This window comes from Artemia sp. Qi Xiang Cuo, chromosome 5 (assembly GCF_049724085.1).
Source record: "Artemia sp. Qi Xiang Cuo chromosome 5, ASM4972408v1, whole genome shotgun sequence".
Classification (NCBI taxonomy): domain Eukaryota; kingdom Metazoa; phylum Arthropoda; class Branchiopoda; order Anostraca; family Artemiidae; genus Artemia; species Artemia sp. Qi Xiang Cuo.
Genome location: NC_142798.1, coordinates 75737884 through 75760064, shown reverse-complemented (window position 1 = coordinate 75760064; position 22181 = coordinate 75737884). Strand labels below are relative to the sequence as shown.

The 22181-nt window shown below is 35.4% G+C and overlaps 1 protein-coding gene across 2 annotated transcripts in view; it reads right to left on the bottom strand.

Moving 5' to 3' along the window:
• LOC148952528 (uncharacterized) overlaps positions 1-22181 on the bottom strand; it is a 62911-nt gene that overhangs the window by 7258 nt on the left and 33472 nt on the right. For both annotated transcript variants that reach the window (XM_089089001.1, XM_089089000.1), the window contains exons 3-5: positions 18041-18320; positions 12044-12278; positions 8446-8611 (exon numbers count right to left, since the gene is read on the bottom strand). In XM_089089001.1, the coding sequence (XP_088945127.1) occupies positions 8446-8611; positions 12044-12278; positions 18041-18320 (681 nt within the window). The remainder of the gene's footprint in view (positions 1-8445; positions 8612-12043; positions 12279-18040; positions 18321-22181) is intronic.

Below are 22181 nucleotides of genomic sequence, written 5' to 3'. Positions count from 1 at the left end.
CGTCTCAAAATTCACATAGTTAGCAGACGGGGTTGAAACCCAAACTAATATATGGGAGGATTTTGACACACATACTTTCTTAAGTATGACATCGGAGGGTTTCCAGTTCGCTTGCTGTATCGCCAGTCTCATTACTTTTTGTCGCACCTCGTATATAAATGAAAAGTTTGTGACAAGTTGGAAGTGAAGGAAGATTTTTTTACTTTTGTACGGAAAATTTAAAGACAGTACAAAAAAGATTAAAAAATAACTAGGCCTCAGGTGCTGACAGTGTCTTAAATTAATTTTTGAAGTTAGAGATAAACTACTGAACATTACGAATATGATTTCTGAAAAGGGGGAAGTACCTTGCGATTTTACGAAAACTTTAACTAAACCCCTTTATAAGAAAAGTGATAAGAGAAAGTGTGGTAATTATAAAGGCATTACTCTAGTTTCTGTATGGAGCAAATTACTTAGTATGAGGATATTTTTTAGACTTATGGGTGCTATAGATAGAAAGGGTAGTAAGAGTGTGTAGAGAAAAATGGTGTGGTTTTAGGAAGGAGAGAGGAAGCACCCACCAATTCCTTATTCTTAGATTAATAATTCAAGTTTCCAATTCCAGTTATCCACAAACTAAAATCAAAATTCGTAATAGATGACTTTAATAAGAAAATGGCAGAAGGAAGACAGAAGGAAAAGATCAGCGAATAATATTGAATACTTGTCGAGAGACTATACTGCAATGAAATCCATAGAAAACCCTAAATTACTGATAACAAGGAAAAGAAAAGAGGAAGAAGATAATAACGTACATAAGAAATGTTGGACAATAGACGGTAAACGTACTTGTGCTAGACTAGCCATGGCCGACGAGCCGACAAAAGAAAGTATCGAACCATTACCTAATCTAAATGAGAAAAAAACCAAAAAGTCTCACCTCATCAAGCCTTCTTAATATTATATAGACAAAGATTACAAGCCTTATTTCAACTATTTAATACTGAAATACAAAAATTAAAACAAAGTACCACGAAGATTTTTGAAGTATTCTTTCAAAGAAATAAGTACCGTAGGTCTACAGCCCTAACTCCCATCATCGGAGAACTCGCCTCCCGCCTTTTTGGCTTGACAACGGAGGAAGACCTAAACAGCCTGAGGGAAAATATAAAAAAGTTGAATAATGCCATGAACGTAACATTACATGTTCAGAAGATAGAAGCCAGTATAGCAAATTAACAGAGAGATAAGGTTGAAATGATATCTAAGAAAATCTCAAAGACTGTAAACGTAATGAATTATAAAAGAAACGAAGTGGATCGCATGGTTACGAACGCGAGCCTTGCCCTGGTACCTCCATAAAATTACTATTTCACTACTAAATCTACTAACATACTTTAGTAAGTTTGAGTACACATTATCTGTCCTCTCGTGAGGATCTTTTTCATACGACCTAGTAGATCCTCATAACCAAAAAAGTATTTTAGACGAAATAAAAACGCAACTTACGTTTGTTTTATATTTACACATACATCCCGAAGTATCAAAATTATTTCTTAACTATACCAAATTAAAAGTCCACATCACGGAAAGAAATGAACAGTTATTCGCAGTAGTAACAATTCATTTGATAAACCAGCAATTCATTTATGACCTATAAAAAATTTCGACCTTCCCTGCTAATATAAAAAAGACAAATTCATTTATGACTATCACACCTGCAGCAGAGTATTTATTTTTTGATCAAGGTAGAAGAAAATACGCCCTTGCCAATTTACAAGACTTGAAAGAGTGCGTATCATTCAAAAACCTAGTATGCCAGCTTACGTTACGTTTATAACGTCAAATCTGGATCTTGTATGTTAGATATATTTTTTTTTAAAGACACACAACAGGATGAAATCCCTAATTCTTGCGAAGCTTTGATAGGAAGTACTAAATGAGAAATATTCATACATCTTAGAAATTTTGTGGTTAGAACTGTTGGAACTTTGTCTTGTTATAATAATACTGAAAGAATCGATCCAAGCAACAGGACCGAACTGCTATTACAAGATGTAGGCACAATAACCATAACACAGGGATGTCGACTTGTAACTAAGGGAACGACAGTTCAAACTCCATTAATAACTACAAGCGTAAATATAATAAGTCTTAAAATAATCAATTTTAAGGCAACCAACCTATCAAAAACTATCCCCAATATTGATAGTGAGGAACTGAAAACCTCAGTTGGAACTGAAAACCTTTATAACGTAAAATCTGGATCTTGTATGTTAGATATATTTTTAAAAGACACACAACAGGAAGAAATACCTGATTCGTGCGAAGCCTTGATAGAAGGTAATAAACGACAAATATTCATACACCTTAGAAATGATTTTTGGTTATTTTCTGTTCCAAGAGAAACTGTTGGAACTTTGTCTTGTTATAATAACACAGAAAGAATAAATCCAAGTTACAGGACCGAATTACAATTACAAGATGTGGGTACGATAACCATAAGACAAGGATGTCGACTTGTAACTAGAGTCAACAGTTCAAACGCCGTTAAGAACCACGAGCACAAATATAATAAGTCCTAAAATAATCAATTTTAAGGCAATCAACCTGTCGTACACTATTCCCAATACAGAAAGTGAGGAAATGAAAACCTCAATATGGTCCAAAACAGAAAAGAATAAAGGGACATTAAGGCTTAAAAAAATAAGAGAAGCATTAGATTCCCAGATCCCCCTATTTACTAATGAAGACCAGAGACTAAAGTACGTGGATAATAGATACGGATTATTCTCAAACAATTTTTGGTGGAACATACTACTTACCGTATGTTTCGTATTCGCGATTTCCCTGACCATGAGAACCTTACTGACTTTTAATTATGGAAAAATCCTGAGACTAAGAAGGCAAAACCCGAATGAAAAACACGGGGAAACGGCTGAAATGCAGAAGTTAAACCCGGAACCCCATGAGAACGTCTAAGCCAAGAAAAAGGGAAGACATTAGAAAACGATTGTGTATAGAGGTCTCCACTCATCCTTGCTATATCTTGTTCCCTCATTGTAAGTGTCGTTTACGTAAAACAGTGCGGCTATGACGCTGCAACATGCGTTTCTTAAACAGCACGGAGGTGTATTAACACTGAAGGCATGAAACTTGTTGTTGAATGAAACTTGAAACTGAAAAATGTAGTGTAACTTATGTTTAAATAGTTATTTTCAATATAATGTAGAATTAAATAAATGTTGAAGGAAATTGAGATAAAGTGTTTGCAATAGCGTATTCTAAGGAGAATAATAAGAGACCTTACTTAAAGTGGCAACGTCATTTTGTTAAAATCAATACATGTGCATTAGTATTGGCATTTGCTTAATATTGCCTTGTAGCGCAACGTTAACCATTAAATGTAACCAATTATATTGCTTATTATGTATTATGACGACTTGTTTCAAAGAACGTGTGATTCTGCCTCGTTATTTTTTTACAGGAATTGGAATGACCTATCGGAAATCATTAATTACAATACGTTGTCCAGTGCGGATACAACCTAGTAGCATCTATTTTCATCATACCTCAACCAACGAAGAGTACTCACCATAGACTCCAGGCAATTTTCGTCCTAGCTTCGTTTACGAAAATTACAGTTATCTTTTGATCGTTGTTTCCTCGAGTACAAACCATATTACGCATCAGGTAACACTATATTTGAATCTCATTATCCTGTGCATTATCGAACTATATAAACGCATCAATCCTAAGAACCCCATCGACCAGTACAAGATATAAGTACATAAATATCACCCTTGATAATCCTTATGGACCCATGTACCATATGACTGTATAGTTATGATATTTGATGAAACCAAAAATTATTTATGTCGCAGATTCACACGTCGAATCCCTTTCGACCATTTCTGGTAATCCATCCTATCACCTCTAACAAATGCGAAAAGTTCATATATCGGTTATCCCGTACATGTTACGAGATAATTTCTGAAAAATGAACCTGGAAACCAACCATTGAATTGCAGAAACCAAAATTATCCCCAGTCACCAAACCCGCACTTATATTAGACTCCTCCCATAAGTTAAATACGGCACGTTGAAGGAGTTACTGTATTGTGATGTCAATCCATTCTAAACTCAAACACCAACTCTCCCTTGATTAGCAAAGTAATCACCACAAAAGTTGATATACGCAAGCCACGCACGAACAATTTTATAAGAGAACTATAACCTCTAAGTGCAAAAACGAACAATTAATTATACGAGAATTACATTCTCTTATGTACTTCAAAATATCCCAAGGACAATATGCCGAGAAGAAAATCAACCCATCTATTATCAACGCAGTCCCAGTGTTCAACCCCTTAACTCTGATATCAAAATTCTACACACCTATACCTGGGAGTATCATTTCCCGTTCGACAATTAGAGAAAGCGTTTCGTCCAAGATGAACATAACCATGCTCGAACTTTTCTGTGAAGAAACTATATTGTAAATGTTTAAATATTTTTTGGCACAAGACAAAAAGAGTAAAGGACCATAATTTACAACAGAAAGAGTGTGTACGCTAAGAGACTCGTAAGGTGGTGAAATAGATGTGAATTTGCATATGTCACATTTTAATAACTTCGATAACTTAGCAATTTCGATAACCATCATTAATATTACACAGCAAACATTCCCAGTGAAAGTGTTCTAATGTTTACCAGTGAACATGGTAAACATAATATTGTGTGTTTTAAATCGTTCTTATATGTAGTGCTAGATATTCAGATATAATTATGTATGGCATCGTCGTACTGTTCATTTAATTTAGCGTAGATAGGAAGCATAATTATCCCATAGTTAACAAAATCAAAAAAACTTGTAAAAGGTGAATGTCCAAAAAAATATCTTATAGTAAAAGTAGAATAGCCTCAACCTTGTTGGAAATGTAAAAGTCATCAGTGTTAGATGTAGAAAAACCAAAAAAAAGTAGCTAGGCTATAACCATAGATAATCTTAGTCCGGTAGAGGAACTTTAGAAAGGGATATATAATAAAATAAGAAAAGTAATAGAGACAATTTTTAAGCAGTCCTGATTAAGCTAAAATAAAAGTATAAAATAACACAATTTCAATCAAAATTATGTAGGACAAATAGTTAATAAATAGCGAATATTTCAAAAACCCAAGAGCAAGCAAATCCTAATGACGGGACGTCATTAAATAATGGGAAGGGTTATATGTACCGTGAGTAATATGTGATATATTTAAAATACAAAAAAAATTCTTTCCTTCTAAAGACAATTCCGACATAAATTAAACTTCCCCAAATTAAGCTTAAATCCCGTTTCCAAAAGAAAAATTATTAATCAGTAAAAGAAAAACCGCATTTTAGTCTCAGCCAAACATCGGGGCTAATCACGGGAGACGGTTTTGAATTTCGCGAAGATACTTGGCAATAAAAAAATCACTAGATACAAAGTTCACAGGAAGTTTAAGTTATCATAGCAGTATGAATGTTTAATCCTCCAAAATATTGAAAACAAATTATTGGATTGGCAGTTAGCATAATGAATTTAGTTTGCAAACATAATTACAAGGTAGCGGGCCCTCCAAGGAGTTGTGCCAATCGTGAAATAGCTCTTAGCGCGCAGAATCAAGAATAGTGTTTTATAATGTTAGAAAAGTGTTTTTCGGGGGACAATTATTATGCAGAATTCAGGCAATTACTATTATTAAGAACCCAGGCATTATGATAACAGACATTATGTTCCTACCGAAGTGAAGCCTTGCACATATACATACATTGTTGTACACCTGAAATGTAAGTTCAATAAATCCATTACTTTTCTATTTGTGTTTGTTCTTATTATATGCCCGTATCTCATCGCAAGTAGATAACTAGTTCAATTGTACTCCATAGGCAGCGCTCCCTAAGGAATCTGATTTGGAGATGATTCAAGGAAAAGAGGTTACATTTTTGTAGTTACATATTTTATTTTCTCTCTAAGATTGAGATTGGCGTGGTCACTCATTTAACTTACTCCCAATTGCTGTGGCGCAGTCCTCAATGGCACAATTGGCACAATCTTTAGCGTTACAAGTGGCGCGATCGGATAACTTATAAGGTGTAAGTTCACAGCTTTAAACCTCAACGGCGCAGTGGGCGCGATCGGTATACAGACTAAATCCCTAAACATTACATTTAAACCCCTCCCCCCACATTACATGTGGTGTGGGCAAGGTGGACAAAAGGTTATTTACTGGTTCCGTACTGAATCAAGAGTTAAGCAAGATTGTGCTATATTCCCGTTTATACGGATCATTTTGATGGATTTTGCCCTAAGGAACACGGCAAAGGTGTGGGAGAGCTTGGAATCAAATGGGAAGATAAAATTTCCTTAGATTTAGATAATGCTGAGGATGCAAGTGTCCTAGATGAAAGTTTAAACAAAACGAAAGATTTTTTTAAGGTCTTGAGAGTTCAGGGTGCGAGAATAGGTTTGAAAATTAATGTTAAGAAGACTAAAGTCACTAAAACTAGGACTCAGTGATGGTGAAAAGGAGATGTTGGGTGACGAGAAGATCGATCAATTTGACAGCTTCAATTACCTAGGTAGTGTTATTAGTAAAGCCGGTGAGTGCAGCAAAGACGTTAAAAGTAGAATAGCCATTATTGAGGGTTCTGTTACAGTTGAAAAAAGTTTGAAAAATAGGAAGATTAGCAAGTCTACGAATCCAGATTTGAATATTTGCAGCTAGAAAGATAACAGTGGTGTTAAGTGAGGTTTTGAAACATGGGCGCTTCGAAAGACAGAGGAGGATTTGTTATATGTTTTCCAGAGGAATTGTCTACGGATTCTTTTCGTTATCCGTCTGACTGACCCTATTTCAAACAGTAAGGTATACGAAAAATGTGGTTCTATCCTGCTTCCTAGGGCTATAATGAGAGAAAGGTTGAGATGACTAGGACACGCTTTACGGATGGAGAATTACCAAAGATCGTCCCAAGCACCACCCAAGCGCCGTCCCTTTGGCCAACCACCAAGCACCAAATGAAAATCAGGTTGTTCCGGAATGGGGTGGGAGAAGGATTTAAGGGAAATTGGAACTTCTTGGGAGGATATAAATAGGGAGGCTTTGAATAGAATTGGATGGAGGAGAAGCATGCGTAGCTGCGTTGACCTCAGGCGGTTCGATACAGCAATGAGTTGTTAGTAGTAGTAATAAACTAGGAGCCACTCTTTGCTATTGCAACATCGCGACAAGAAATAGTTAGATGCTTGGCTCCTCTGGTAGAGTTTTAGCTGAATTTCAGTTTCAGTTGCATCCATTGTTTGCAGTTTTCTGAATTTTCAATATTTTCTTCTTTTTTTCATTCATATAATCTTAGAATTCATAAGCCAAGATGGCTTACCCTCAAACAGATGCTCCCACTCACCTTGTAAAATGTACCCAGTTTGGTATGTTAAGACCAAATAAAATCCCTACTATTTACGTTACTAACTGAGGGATCAAGAGCGTTGAAGGTAAATACAGTATATATTAAATATTTTTTTTTTAAATAACATTTCAGAGCTTAGTGTACCCTATTTTGTCGTCAGAACCCTCTCAAGTGGAACATTAGAATAAAGTAGTCATACACAGAGACCTTCTATGGTACCTTTCTATGTTAATATGAACATTCCTATGTTGGAATAATTACGAAAAAAGGAAGACTTCCTTATTTACGAAATAAGGAAGAGACAACGGTTTCTATACTAGGCATTTGTTTGTGCCGTTCCATCTCAACCTTTCTCTCTTTATAGCCCTAGAAGTGGGATAAAACCATATTTTGGAACATTTTGTTGTTTGACACACGTTCAGTAATACAGGTACCAAAAACTATCCGTAAACAATTCCTCTAGAAAACATCCAACGAATCTTCCTCCGTCTTCAATTCCAACAGAGGCAATAAAGAGATTTCCAAACTTGGCTATTTAGCGGTAGCAGCAAGGTAGTGACAGTCAAAGGCAGTCAGTGTTCTGAAATGCTGCACAAGGGCTCTCACGCTAAAATTATCCAAAATTTATGATTATAGCATCTTCCCATCAGGTTTACGAAGACCCAGAACTTAGTTGAACGTTCTGTTTATATGGCCGTTCGAAGAAAGCCACCCTAAAAGACAACGTTTTTCACAACAGCCCAGTTCTCACGTAATAATTTGACGTTATTTTCCAAAAATAACGTCACACTCAGAGATTAGTTTACCCTATTTTGAATTACCTGGAAATTACCAGTTCTGTTTCTAGTTATTTAACAATTATAAAAGTGAATAGGAAGGAACCTTTTCTCCATCTCTTCTTTCTTTCTCTTTTTTCCCTCTTCCTTCTTTTCCTCTTATTTTTCGGTATTACCTCTTTTTTTAGTAGATTAATGGCGTTGTATAAAATCCAAATGAACTTACTTGAAAGAGATACAAATGCGACTTACCAGTATCTCTTAGGATCGGTCTATCAGAATTGGTAGGACGCTTATGACGAGAAACGGCCAGTTTCACCTTTTTCAACCGGTGATTCGCGTGCACAGTAGATTCAGTCGTAGAACGTCCACGTTTCTTCCATCTTTGACGAGGTACACGTCGAGATAAAGACTTACCCTTGATAAAATAAACGAACGTTTATCAGTGAATTAAGAACTTGGAATTGAAGTACTGTATTTTTAAATACTCAAGTTTTTTCCTTATAAAAATAAATCTATTAAACAGGAAACATAACATTTTATACTTTTTAAAAATACATAGGATCCATCTAAAAATGATTTTTTTCTCATGAGAAAATTTGATTGAAGACAAAAAGAAAAATTACGAACAGAATTGCATAAGCTATACCTCCACCAAGAAAATATCTTCTGCTCCCAACCCCTATAGGCTCAGACCTTTGAATGTCAACGATCCCGTTTACTCATCATTTTGCATCCTTTTAGCTTGCAGTTATTTTGTTGCATCCCTCCGCACACTCAAGTCTTTAGCCCTCACCAAAAAGGGCTAAAATATAGCTTGACATCGCCACCCTCCGCTTGCTTCTGGTATCAGCTCCTGTCTTTGTCCCTATAATGCTTTCTATCGTGATGTCACATTTCTAGTTGTTTTTTTTTAGAAATCTTGTGGTTTCCAAAATTACTCTGCACAAAATTTCTAGTTTTAACATTGTAGCTTCAAAAAACTTTAATAGGTAAATAAGTACAAATACACATCTGTAGATGAACAATATTATTTATACGAATCGCATATTGAGAATCGTAATATTTGAGGGGAAGAATATTTACGTTTCTTCCTCCTAGACAATGACTGCCTCTTGTTCTGAAGAGAATTCTTATAGACGTCTTTTTTCTTCTAATCTTTAGTCTAAACTCTAAGACCATGCATACTAAAAAAATAGTGAAATAGAAGAATAACTAATAAAAATTTGGATATTGAAGGGGAGGAGGTATGGTCCAAAACCTGCTTCCCCCTCTGATTTGTACATAATAAACCATTTAAGTTACAATAATGAATAGAAAAATTTTGAGATCCAAAAAGAAGGATTTCCAAAGGCTCCGACAGTGATGTAACCTATTTTTAGTTGTAAATCCTTTCCGTGATAGACGTAGAATATCAGAAGAGGGCTCATTTGAATGTGAATGAAAATATTTAGTGCTTCTTTAAGTATCAGATTATAAATCTCACGTTCCTAGCTTCAATAGTTTAGCTGCAAAGTCGCTGGAAGGATAGGTAGACAGATTAACATACACTTGATTTTATACAGCATAGCTTACACTGACAGGACATATTTAAATATTAATATATATTCATAAAATTGAGTGTATTTAATGCACAATATATTTTTTAATTTAATTCTATTAATATTCAATTAACGTAACTATATTGACCTTCATAAATGTGTTTGATAATTATATTCTTCAAAATTAGAGAATAAAACAAGAGAAAAAAGGAAAGAGCAAATTACAATTTTTAAAAGACACAAAGTGGATCTTGACATCTTTAGGGACTCCCCACTCCCTAAAAAAACATTCAGAACAATTTTGAATAGTTCCGAATTTTCAATGGTAAAATGAATTTACTAAATTTACATCAAAACCAAGAGATAGGGTTATTTCAGCCTGAAAAATTATCCTTAGCATACTGTCATTTGTTAAAGACTCTAATTTCTGAGCATTTTTCAAATCACGGCGGAAATTCCCCAACTCCGTGGAAAATGTATCCTGTAAATATCATAGATTAGTAAAGGGTTTCTCGCCCTTATTTGGAAAATTATGTAAAGCATTAAACTGTATATTTTACATTGTCCCCACTGCAGCAAGGTTGAGCGAAAAGTTTGCTACTTGTCCCTGTAAAAAAAAAGACCCAGCAACTGAAATATTGATTCTACGCCCCCTATGCGCCAGCATTGGCTCTGGGAGATATTTTTCATCATCTTTTTGTTTTCATTTTACATTAGCGTTAATTTAGTTGACCTGTATTAGTCAATTTAGTTGCCCTTTTTATTTATTTTACATTAGCTTAAATTTAGTTGCCCTTTTTTATTTTAAATTAGCTTAAATTTAGTTGCCCTTTTTTTATTTTACATTAGCTTAAATTTAGTTGCCCTTTTTTTACATTAGCTTAAATTTAATTGCCCTTTTTTTTATTTTACATTAGCTTAAATTTAGTTGCCTTGTTTTTTACATTAGCTTAAATTTAGTTGCCCTTTTTTTATTTTACATTAGCTTAAATTTAGTTGCCCTGAAAGTTTCCCATAAATAAAAATCTGTCATTGTTTTTCGTTGATGAATTTTTCGAATCTTTCCGTCTTATCTCTTTTTTTCTGTTATCTGACAACGTCTTAGCGCTTTTATACTCCACTGGAAAGATTGCCCTCATTCTTGAGGCTGGTTTTATTGGAAAGTGTCATTCCACTTCATTCCACACTTTCTGCGCTTGATTAAGGAACAATTTAAGTTTTAATTAACTATGGAGGAGCAGGCAAACTATTTTTTTTAATGAGGTATGATTCCTTCCCTGTGCATGCAAGTTAAGGAATGTATAGAGCTTACTACTGTAGCTAATTCTAATCATTTCTTAAAAAAAAAAGAAAAAAAAAATCGCAAAGGTAGAGAAAAAGTAGCAACGAACGGAAATCCATTGAAGTTGTGTCTTTAATATTTTCGGGATAACCATCTGCTTACTCTACAGACTTAAAAATACTTTGAAAACAAAAAAGACGGGAAAATATAGAATAATAATAAGCAAAGGTATAGAATAACAACTTCTACATTTCACGTTTACAAACTTTTCTTGTCAGGTTATTAAGGAATGATTCATTCCTGTCCAATCAAGCGACGCAATGGTGAGGACTTGCTACTGTAGCAAGTCCTTATCAATGCCTGAGTTGATTGAACATGGAAGGAATCGCTCTTTATTATTCTTTAATAAAACATGAAAAAAGATCATAAGAATAGAGAAAAAGTAGCACTGAGGAGAAAAATATTGAAATTGTGTCTATGCTTGCCGTTTTCGCCATTATCATCTACTTTTTCCATAGACGCGAAAATAATTTCAAAATATACTTGTTATAAATAAAACTTCAAATAGGGATAAAATCCTTTTAATGGACAATGATAATGATAACAGTGATAGAAATTCACAAAAATACCAGATATTTCGGTCACATATACAGTGACCGTCATCAGTAGTAAAACTGTGACTTAGCCCTTAAAAAACAGTATTATCTACGTCATACTTGTTATCTCAAAAAGAAAAGGTATATAAACTAAAACTTCCTGCAAAAGTATCACCAGACAGCAAAAAAAAAAAGCGCCTGAGAGGAAAAAATTACTAAAACCAGTAATAAATCACAAGAGGAGGCTAGGAGGCTTTTGAAAAGTAAAATACACATGTAGTGATATTTTCCAGGGAGTTGAGTTAAGAGTGACATTTTAGCATCAATAGGGCCTATCCAAACCCAAATCCTCCCCCTGTCAAGAACCCCAAGTTTATTGATGCCAAATAAGATGGGCGTGAAATATCCAACACGAAATAAAGGATAGTTACCACACAGCTAAAATGGTCTGAACAAAGCGGCACTTCACACAGCCCAGGTACAGACGGCACTCCGCAAGCAATACCATCAACGCCAACACACGGCTCAAACAACACCTGAGTGTCACTTTGTAAAATGTGATTGGAACAGAGATTCGAACAGGGTAGAGCAACAGCATCACAAGCTGGTGTATCTTCCTCTGACAGGAACTGACATTTCTTTCGACCATACAGCCGGAACTTAGCCCTTAAAAAACAGTAAATAATTTATAGAAGCAACACAGGTGTGCAAAAAAGGGACCCAACACTTTTTTTAGTTAACATGGCTCTAGCCCATACAAATGTGCAGAAGGGGAATAAGGGAGACTCCACAAATCACAAAGATATTGGAGTCCAAAGAATCTTTCTTCCCTCAAAAGTTGTTACAATGGAATGGTTTCCACATTTTGACACACCCCCTTTCTTTCAACCTTATAACCAGCACTTTGCCCTTAAAAAGCAGTAACTAATTTATAGAAGTAACTAATTTATAGGGGGAATAGGGGGGATTAGTCCAAGGGATCTTTCTTCTCTCAAAAGTTGTTATCTAACAATGGAATTATTTACATGTTTTGACCCACCGCCCTTTCTTTCGATCTTATAGCAATAACTAATTGCCCTTAAAAAGCAGTAACTGATTTATAGAAGCAGCACATATGGGTAAAAATGGGCAGCCATCAGTTTTGTTGGTTAAGATGGCTCTAGTCAATACAAATGTGCAGAGGCGGAATAAAGGGAAGAAGGATTAGTCCAAGGGATCTTTTTTCCCTACAAAAGTTCTTACCTAACAATGAATTTTTTTTTCGGCGTTTTGACACATCGCTCTTTCTTTCGACCATATAGTCAGAATTTGACCCTTAAAAAATAGTATCTATTTCTCAAAGTTTTATAGAAGCAATATAGATGAGAAAAAAGGGACACAAACTTATAAAGCTGGTTCAAAGATTTTTACCTACCGAGAAATTTTTTCCATGTTTTGGTCCCCCACCCGTCCTAAAGAAAAGCACCGAAGGGTGAACTAATGCTATAACAGGGCTGAAAAGGTCTAACGACCCTAGTAACACAGTGGCATTCATTCTTATGGGTAATGTCTAGATAAAATAAACCAACTTATAAAGTCCGAACACCTACACAACTTAATGTCAAGCTTACAAATGAAAAGAAGAAATTCTGCCATTTACACAACTTTCGAATTCTGGGAATCCCATATGAAAGCTGACAATACTGAAGAACATCTATTTTGTTGGCTTAGATCTGTGACTTGTTTTGACCAACTTTTGGATGTCTGGATGAAAAATACGTTCAGTTTATCTTTATCATGACAACTTTTTAAGCTACAGGATACCCCCCTTTTGTCTCAAGACACACAAACGAAGAAAGGGTAGAACTAAGCAAATATATTTGAATACCATTACTCATACGAGGCATTTCTACTATATGCGAACATTAAATCAAACAGTTCGTGGTAACGAACTGTAAGTAAGGAGCGATCCGGCTCAATGGTAACCGAAACTCTAGAAAACGGGTTTTTGATACCAATAGATACATCAAAATAATTAGATTTCAATATTGATTTCAAATATATAGCTTTTATCATTTTTAGAGCAACCTATCAAAAGTCATATGACTAAGGATATTTGGCAGATTTTCAAAAATAAGAGAAAACACCCTCTAGATACTATAGAGCCTTACAGTCAATCGACCTAACTGATTCAACGCAATCAAGACCTCCACTACACGGGGACGAAATATCTTTCTGCAATAATGTGGGATTTTGTATTTTTTGTCCGAAAAAAGATCACGGATGCGTGTTTATTTGTTTTTGTTTGTTTTTTTTCCCAGGGGCGATTGTATCGACCCAGTGGTCCTAGAAGATCGCGGGAGAGCTCGCTGGAACAGAAATTAAAAGTTCTAGTGTCCTTTTTAAGAGACCAAAAAAATGGAGGGCAACTAGGCCCCCTCCCGCGCTTATTTGTTTCCCAAAATCCCTCGTTCAAAATTTTAAGAGGGCTGTTTTATTCAGCATGATTGAAAATATAATAACTGTGTCTTTTATAATGACTTAATCCCCCGAGGTCCCCAGGAAGAGGTCTAAGATTTTTGAACTTTTCACAATGTTAAGATAGAGCAATGGTGATTGGGAAGTATACAGAAGTTTTCAGGAGGGTTTTTTTTTTCTGGTAGTGGGAAGGAAGGGTGGATCGGGGGTTATGTTGGAGGATCTGTTCATGAAGGAAGTTTTCATGGGGGAAGGGAAATTGCCATGAAGGGGGCGCCGGACTTGCCAGCATTATTTTTTGGTTATTGGGAAGTATACAGACATTTTCAGGAAGAATTTTTTTCTGGAGGGGGGGCTAGAGGAGGGGGTTACTCTGGAGAATCTTTCCGTGGAGGATGTTTCTTTGGGGGAAAGGACATTTCTATGAAGGGGGCGCCGGATTTCCAAGCATTATTTAAAAAACGATCAGAAATAAAATAAAAAAAACAAGTTTTTTCAACTGAAAGTAAGAAGTAACATTAGAACTTAAAACGAACAGAAATTATAACGTATGTGAGGGGGTTCTCCCCCAAGTCAGTACCTCGCTCTTTACGCTACAGTTTTCTTTAGTGCTTTCAAAAGAGCTATCTATTCTAATTAAACGGCCTTTGTGATTCTGGGGTTTGTGAATAAAATTTTTTTTAACTTTAACGTAAAGAGCGTGGTATTGACTAAGGGGAGAACCCCCTCATATACGTAATAAAAAAAAAAACAATTGAAAAAACAAGCGATACGGCTCAATAGTAATCGAAACTTTTAAAAACGGAATTTTGATGTCAATAAATGTATCAAAAGAATGTGTTTATAAAGCTGATTCTAAATATATAATTTTTATTAAGTTTAGTATTACTCATCAAAGGCTAAGATCCTGAGAAAATTTACCCGCTTTTTTAAAGAGGGGGGAAACATCCCCTACAAGTGAAAGAATTTTAACGAAAATCACACCGTCACATTCAGCGTATCAGGAAACCCTTTTACATAGGTTTCAAGCTCATATCTGCAAAAATCTGCAACTTTGTATTTTTTGCCAGAAGAAAAATATACGAATATAGAAGTTAGTTACGTAAGTTAATTTGTAAAGACATCCATTTAGCAAAATAAAAGTAAAATTTTAATGCAAATTTTGTTTAATTATTCAATGACGGTTAACCAAAATAAAAGATGAATTAAATAAAAAACGATCAGAAATTAAATTAAAAAAAAACAAGTTTTTTTAACTGAAAGTAAACAACGACGACACAACATATACCGAACATATCTGAGTCCGTATGTGACTTGGGTATACATCGCTACAATGCTTCAATCTTTGCAATTAATTTTGACTCTTTATCTCAACATCAGTTCTTAAAACAATAAAAAACTATAGTAGCAAGAAAAAAGTATTGAGGAGGAGATAATCCCTTTCATATACGGAATACTTTCTGTTCGTTTTAAGTTCTAATGTCGCTCCATACTTTTAGTTTAAAAAACTTGTTTTTTTTATTTAATTATAGGAAGGGAATGAGAATATACCTGTCCCTAGAAGAGGCACTAGTCTTAGAGATGGGATTTAGACACTTTTTAGCCCCCTCTGTTTAAGGGACATTTAGCCTCATCTCATTTTGAATAAGAATGACCCAGATAAAACGTGAATGGGAAAAGTAAGGAGAATGTCATAAGACACCCAAAAAATACCTACGCTTGGAAAAGCATTTTTAACAATTTCAAACGCCCATCCACCCCCCCCCGCCTCCAAGGGTTGTATGTGTACACGCCAGCAGTAGCTCAAAAGAAGTTATGTTTTTGTAGATACCTCGTAGAATGTACCAACGGCAGGGCAGTTTTTTTTTTTTTTTTTTTTTTTTTTTTTTTTTTTTACAAAAGCCCTGTTTTTTATATATACATAATATTTGAATTTCTGGGGGAAGAACCTGAAACGATGTAATTAGATGAGAGTGTGCCGCAACATAGATAACAGAAAGATTCCTTTCAATACTTCAAAAAGAAAGAGTAAATTGAAAAGTCAAAATTAAAGCAACTCTTAAATATCTTAAGAACTAAATAAGATCGTGAGAAATTGACTGAATCAATCGATATAACTTGTTCAATGAGAGAAGGGGTTCTTGAAAAGAAGTGAGGTGTCAAAATTATACAGTACGATATTTAGAAACGCTGAGATTTTTTTTCCCCATTTCAACTTTTTTTTTAATCTGACTAAAAACACATATGCTATACATTTTGATTTAGTTTTCTTTGGTCATTTCGGCTGCAGTAAATCCATAGGCGTTAATTACACACTTTAAATAATACAGGGAAATGGATTTTTTTTGAAAATCGTAATCCGCGTACTTATGTGTTTTTGAGCTTATCTGAATTTTTGGATGTATTTGTTTTTATAAAGAAAAAACCTTTAATATTCCGCTTACACCAAAAGATTATAGGGAACGAAATTAAAGCAATCGATACAACTCTTCAAGTTGTAAAAAAAAACGAAAAAAAAAACACTTTTTCAATTATTCTGACTGAACAAAAATACTTTTGTGTTTCGGTAAACGTTTAACCTATATTAACACCAAAATATCGAAGAAAATATTTCACATAACCCCTTTTTGATTACTGTGGCAGATTTCAATATTTATAATCTCTTACTACCACCGAAGAAAACAGTTAAAATACTTGGAATAGTTTTGGACAAAGTGTTGATGAAACTCGCACGTTGACTCTATAACTAAATATGTAGGCTACTCAATTTTGCATTCTTTTTCCAGCCTTTTTAATACCAACCGAGGCTTTAAAGGGCAATTATTTCTTGAATACGCATGTCCAGCCTGGCATCAACAAAAAATTAAAACAAAAGAAATGAAGAGACTCCAGCGTGTTTTTTTTTTTTTTTTTTTTTTTTTTTTTTTTTTTTTTTTTTTTTAATGCGGAAAAAGAAGGCTACCTCAGATATTTAGGAAAAGACCTGTAATAAGTTGCATTCATTGTGAGTGCATGAGCCATAAAGCAATGAAAAGAAAAAAACTGTTAAAAGGAAGAAAGCAGATATAGAAATTAAAACCAATCTAAATAAAAAGGATTTAATCAACTGCGGATATAAACAAAGGAAAACTCGAAAGTCAGAAACATGAAAGAAAAAATAATATGACAAATAAGAAACGTTAATAGAAAGATCAAAGGAAGGCAAAGGAAGAATCAGACAGACTTGAGTCATAGACATGAGTTGACACATAGATTTGGACTAAAAAGTTTCATCTCTCCAACCCATAGTGGTTTATTACCCAACTTTGACCCCTCCTCTATTGAATGACCAAACATTAGATTCCGAAAATCCAAAAGAATTGTCCACAGGTAATGATTTACCTAGCTTCTAGTACCAACAAATCTTAAATCATTTTCCTCTTGTTTTACTAGAAATTTTAGTGATGAGGTTTTAGGAAGTGTTTGATGGCTGATTTAGGTTACTTTATGGATTTGGCCATCAAGTATGGGTAACCTACAAAAGTGGGAACTGGCACTAGTATCGACAAAAAGAAACCAAAGCCATCCTGCGTTTAGCGATACTTATCATTTTTTTTCCAGCGTAATAGGATAATTAATTTAACTTGTTTAGTTGCTAAAGTTAGTATAGGAATAAGTGTCAACTCAGTTCCTAACAGAAGACCGATTACGAAGCTTAAAAACAATGGCAAGTGTCGCCAAACACTGGATGGCGTTGATGGTTTATTGGCCAACACAAGCGCCAGTTTCCACTCTTATAAGTTACTCATACTCTTCGCATTTGCCTGTGAGTGTTAACTCAGTATCTGTTTAACTTTATAAATGACGTATCTATTCTAGCGTTTTCCATTTTGGTTAATAAAGCTTTTTATCTTACCTATGTACTTTGGCTCTTTATAAACCTTTAACCTAAGTTGATACCAAATATCCAAGAGGCTACCAGTTAGACATACCAGTTAGTATGGTAGGAATTTTCCCTCCTTTTTGTCTGTAAAAACTTCACAGTTTCAGCTGGTTCTTGCCGCAGAGCAGCTACCAGATTTAAATTGGATGCTAAGTCATGGGCAGCAAGTCGTCCTATTGCTTGTTTTTCACAATCATTCAGTTCTTTTTCAAGACGTACGCCCCGACGACGAGCTGAGCCGGTTTGACTAGGAAAATGCTCCATATCCAAGCGCTGATGTAAGGGCTTAATATAGTCTTCTTCTTCGCTATCTGACCCGTCCAAAGGACCTAAAAATAACTTCATTATTATACTGTGATATATTTATTATCTGATCAAGCCTTGTTATGTCCATAAAGTGACGTTAGAAATTAAGAATAAACCATCCAACATTACCCATTATTGTAGTTTGATACATAGTCCAAAGGTAGTAGGCCTAATTGGCTGGGATAGATTACATGCTTTTAGATTAGAGAAAAGGATAAAAAGGATAAATATCCTCCATAGCCATTGCTGTAGCACAAGGCGTCAAATTAACGATTCAGTTGCTCGGTCTTTTTTTTTTTTTTACACAGAGAAGTAGTAAGCTTGTCACCCAACCATCGATATAGTGACTCTTTAAGTGTATATATTTGCCTGTCCCAATAACTTTGTTTGGATACCTTTAAACTTCACCATTTTTTTATATTAATTAAAAAACTTTTTCCATAAGTTGGCTCAAAACCCCTATGCCTTCCCAAGGCCAGAACATAATTTGGATATATAGATTGGATTGGATATTCATAAATTGGATATTTTATTAACATTGTCAAACCAGTAAGCTTTTTCATTGAATTATAATCCCAGTGAAGCTAGTTGGATTTCGCAATATTTGTCAAAGGATTATAGTTCCTGACCTATAATAAAACCTTTGCTTAATCTATTAACCTAGTTTCTGGACATTTACATAAGTTTCTATGGTTTATGATTTACAGACACGACTAATCGAAGCAATTTGGTTTCATAAGTGGAATAAGGGATTACGATTTATGGACTACATTACTGTAAGTGAAAATGATTGATCCTGGAATTTGGACGAAAGATAAACTTTTTTATAATCCAGTGTTGAATTTCATACAGAAAAATCTCGAACAAGGGATTTCCCACGATTCGATTAAAGATCATGCTTTGGATTTTTTTTTTCGGCTGTTGATGTGTTAGATGCCAGAAAGCTTTTCCGAGGGAGGTTCCACCCAGGCGAGTTGGTAACAACGCCCAACAAAATAGTATTGCCGATATTATTGCAACGTTTGAAAGATGCGATTCAAAAGATATATATGTGCCGGAATTCGTAATGAGGAACGCAAGTAACATCCCGACAATTCCCGCATCGGCATATTCCATGCTTACTAGTAAGGTAAACGCCTGTTTTAATGAATTACGCACTTTGTCAGAAAAGCTTCAAACCCAGCCGCCTCCCCCCCCCCCCCTCGCCGCTCCCCCTTTAGTTGAAGATAAATCTACATATGCAGTAATTGTGAAAAATGTTCCTACCAATTTAAGTGATCCTGGTTTGCGAAACGATAAATTGAATATCCTTGAAGGTCCTGAAGGGATTTTAAGCCTAAAACCTGATAATCAGAATAAAAAGTGGATCGTAGTTACTCGAGATAGGCAGTCAGCCGTATCCCTTGCCGCCTCAGCCTCTAAGAGCCTACCTAATGTTCAAACTAAGGTCCTTGGTAAAAAAAAAAGCACTTGGTATTGTTCGGGGTATCCCTGAAAATGTATCAGAATCATCTGTAAAGGAAAGCATACCGGAATTAGCACGTGCTATAAAAATAGGACATTCAAAATGTTTTCGTTTGGAATTTCCGGATAAGCTAGCACCGAAAAATGCAATTAATCATGGTCTCCGGCATGGATATGAGTTTTTTCGTGTTGAAATCTATCAAGAATTACCGCGTCGTTGTTTCCGGTGCCAAGGGGTAGATCACACTATTGCTAGATACCCACGTTCTCCTCATTTACGAAAATGTTCCCGCTGTGCTGGGGCTCACGAAAACACCACGGACAACCCTTGCTCAGTTGCTCCTAAGTGCGCCAATTACGGAGGAAATCATGTTTCTTATAGTTTAAAATGATCGGTATTGAGAAATGCGCTTGCCAAGACAACATGATGACTTCTCCTACAGCCTTAAGTTTTGTTTCTCTGAACATTAATGGTACTAAAGATAAGGATCTGCAAATCGACGAGCTGCTAAATTTTGATGTTGTATTCCTACAGGAGCATCTACTTTCCAAAGTTAATACAAACAGTTTAAGGCGGTCTGTTACACAAGATATATTTACTTGAGAAGCAAAAAAGACCCGCGGTCGCCCTTCCGGCAGCACCGCTATCTTCATTTGGTTGGGATATCAGCCTATGCAAATTTATTCTGATGCTAAAATTCAAGGAATCCAGTGTAATAACCTGGCCTTTGTAAATATGTATCTCCCATGCAATTATCGAAATACTCAGTAATTTGCTGCTTTTGCTAAAGCTTGCCATAAACTGAAATCTTTTTTCATAAAATTTGCAGATAAAAATGTTGATTGGATCTTAGCCTGGGATATGAATACTGACATATTGACCTCATCTGATCGATCTGAACTCCTGCTAGATTCTCTGCCAAGTGTCTATCATGTCGCCGCTAAGAACATGGCTTATACTTACATTCATAATAGAGGCTCCGTTAAATCTAACCTCGACCATATTATTGTGTCTAAGTTCGGTCTAATTAAATCCGAGGCATCTGTTGATGAAGATAAAATCAGTGATGACCATCTCCCTTTTTCGTGCCTAATTGACCCTCCTGTTGTTCAAGTCTACTTTAAGGGTTTCAAGTCGAAATGGTATCAAAAGTCCAATTTGAATTGGATAAACGTTGAGATGTATATTACTATTTTATGCACTCTATTGTCAACTATTAAAGTCCCGTTTCACTTGCTCCAGACTTCGATAAAGTGCCTTGATTCTAAGGAAGACCTAAATTCGCATTATTACCAGATAGTGGCATGTCTAAAGTCGGCCACAAAAGTTGCAGTTCCGATTGAGCACGTGCGTTCTGGGTCTTGCCAGCCCCTGTGCAATATATATCCGGAAGTGAAAAAAGTAAAGAACCGCGCAAAGTTTTGGTTGCGATTGTAGAACGCTTGCGATCGACCCTCCTCTGGTGCTGTGTTTACAGTCAAGCAAAAACGAAGAAAGAATACAAATCTTGTTTACGTAATGCAAGGCTCAACGCGTGGGACGCTCCAAATAGTAAAATGACTTGGAATAGAGTTATCAATAGCAGTAAGTGTTCTCCCCCACCTCAGTCGGAATTAAACCTTATGAATTTTGTGCGCCATTATTTTGACATATTTTCCGTATTTATTCAGTATGTTCAAAATCATTTTTCTATTCTACTTAGTTCGGTCCTGCCAGTGTCTGTTTGTCAATATAGAGTCCTTGCGATAAGTATGATTGATTTACATTGGGCACTGAAGAAAGTAAAAAGATCAGATTCTCCTGATTGTGATGGTCTATGCTTTAGAAATTTTGCTTATGATTGCCCATTATTGTTGAACCACCTGCAGTTATTATTCCAGATTTGTATAGCTCAATCTCTGGTTCCTGACAGTTTTCTTTCTGGTAGTGTGACGCCTATACTTAAACGCGGTAAAGATCCAGATTCATGCTCGAATTATAGACCGATTACTGCATCTTGCTTTATGGGTAAGATTTTTGAGTACGTCCTTTTGCCTGAAATAACTTCTAAGTGCAATTTTTCGTCTTTTCAACTAGGATTTAGAAGAGGAGTTGGTTGCCCCCAGGCGCATCATGTGCTCAGCCGGTTGTTAAAGGAAGCTTTTGCCCAGAAGCGTTCATTGTATTACTGCACAGTAGACATTTCCGGGGCTTTTGATAATGTTGTTCACGCCCAGGCCTTGCATTCCCTTGCTTGTTCTGGAGTCAATTATTCAGTTATTTCTACATTGCGATATTGGTATGATAATTCTTATGTGCGTATTAAGTGGCTGTGAAATACTTCTGATTCGGTAGCTGTTGGGAAAGGCGTAAGACAGGGAGGAGTTTTATCTCCTTATATATTTAAATGTGTCCTCGCTACTTGTTTAAAACATCTATC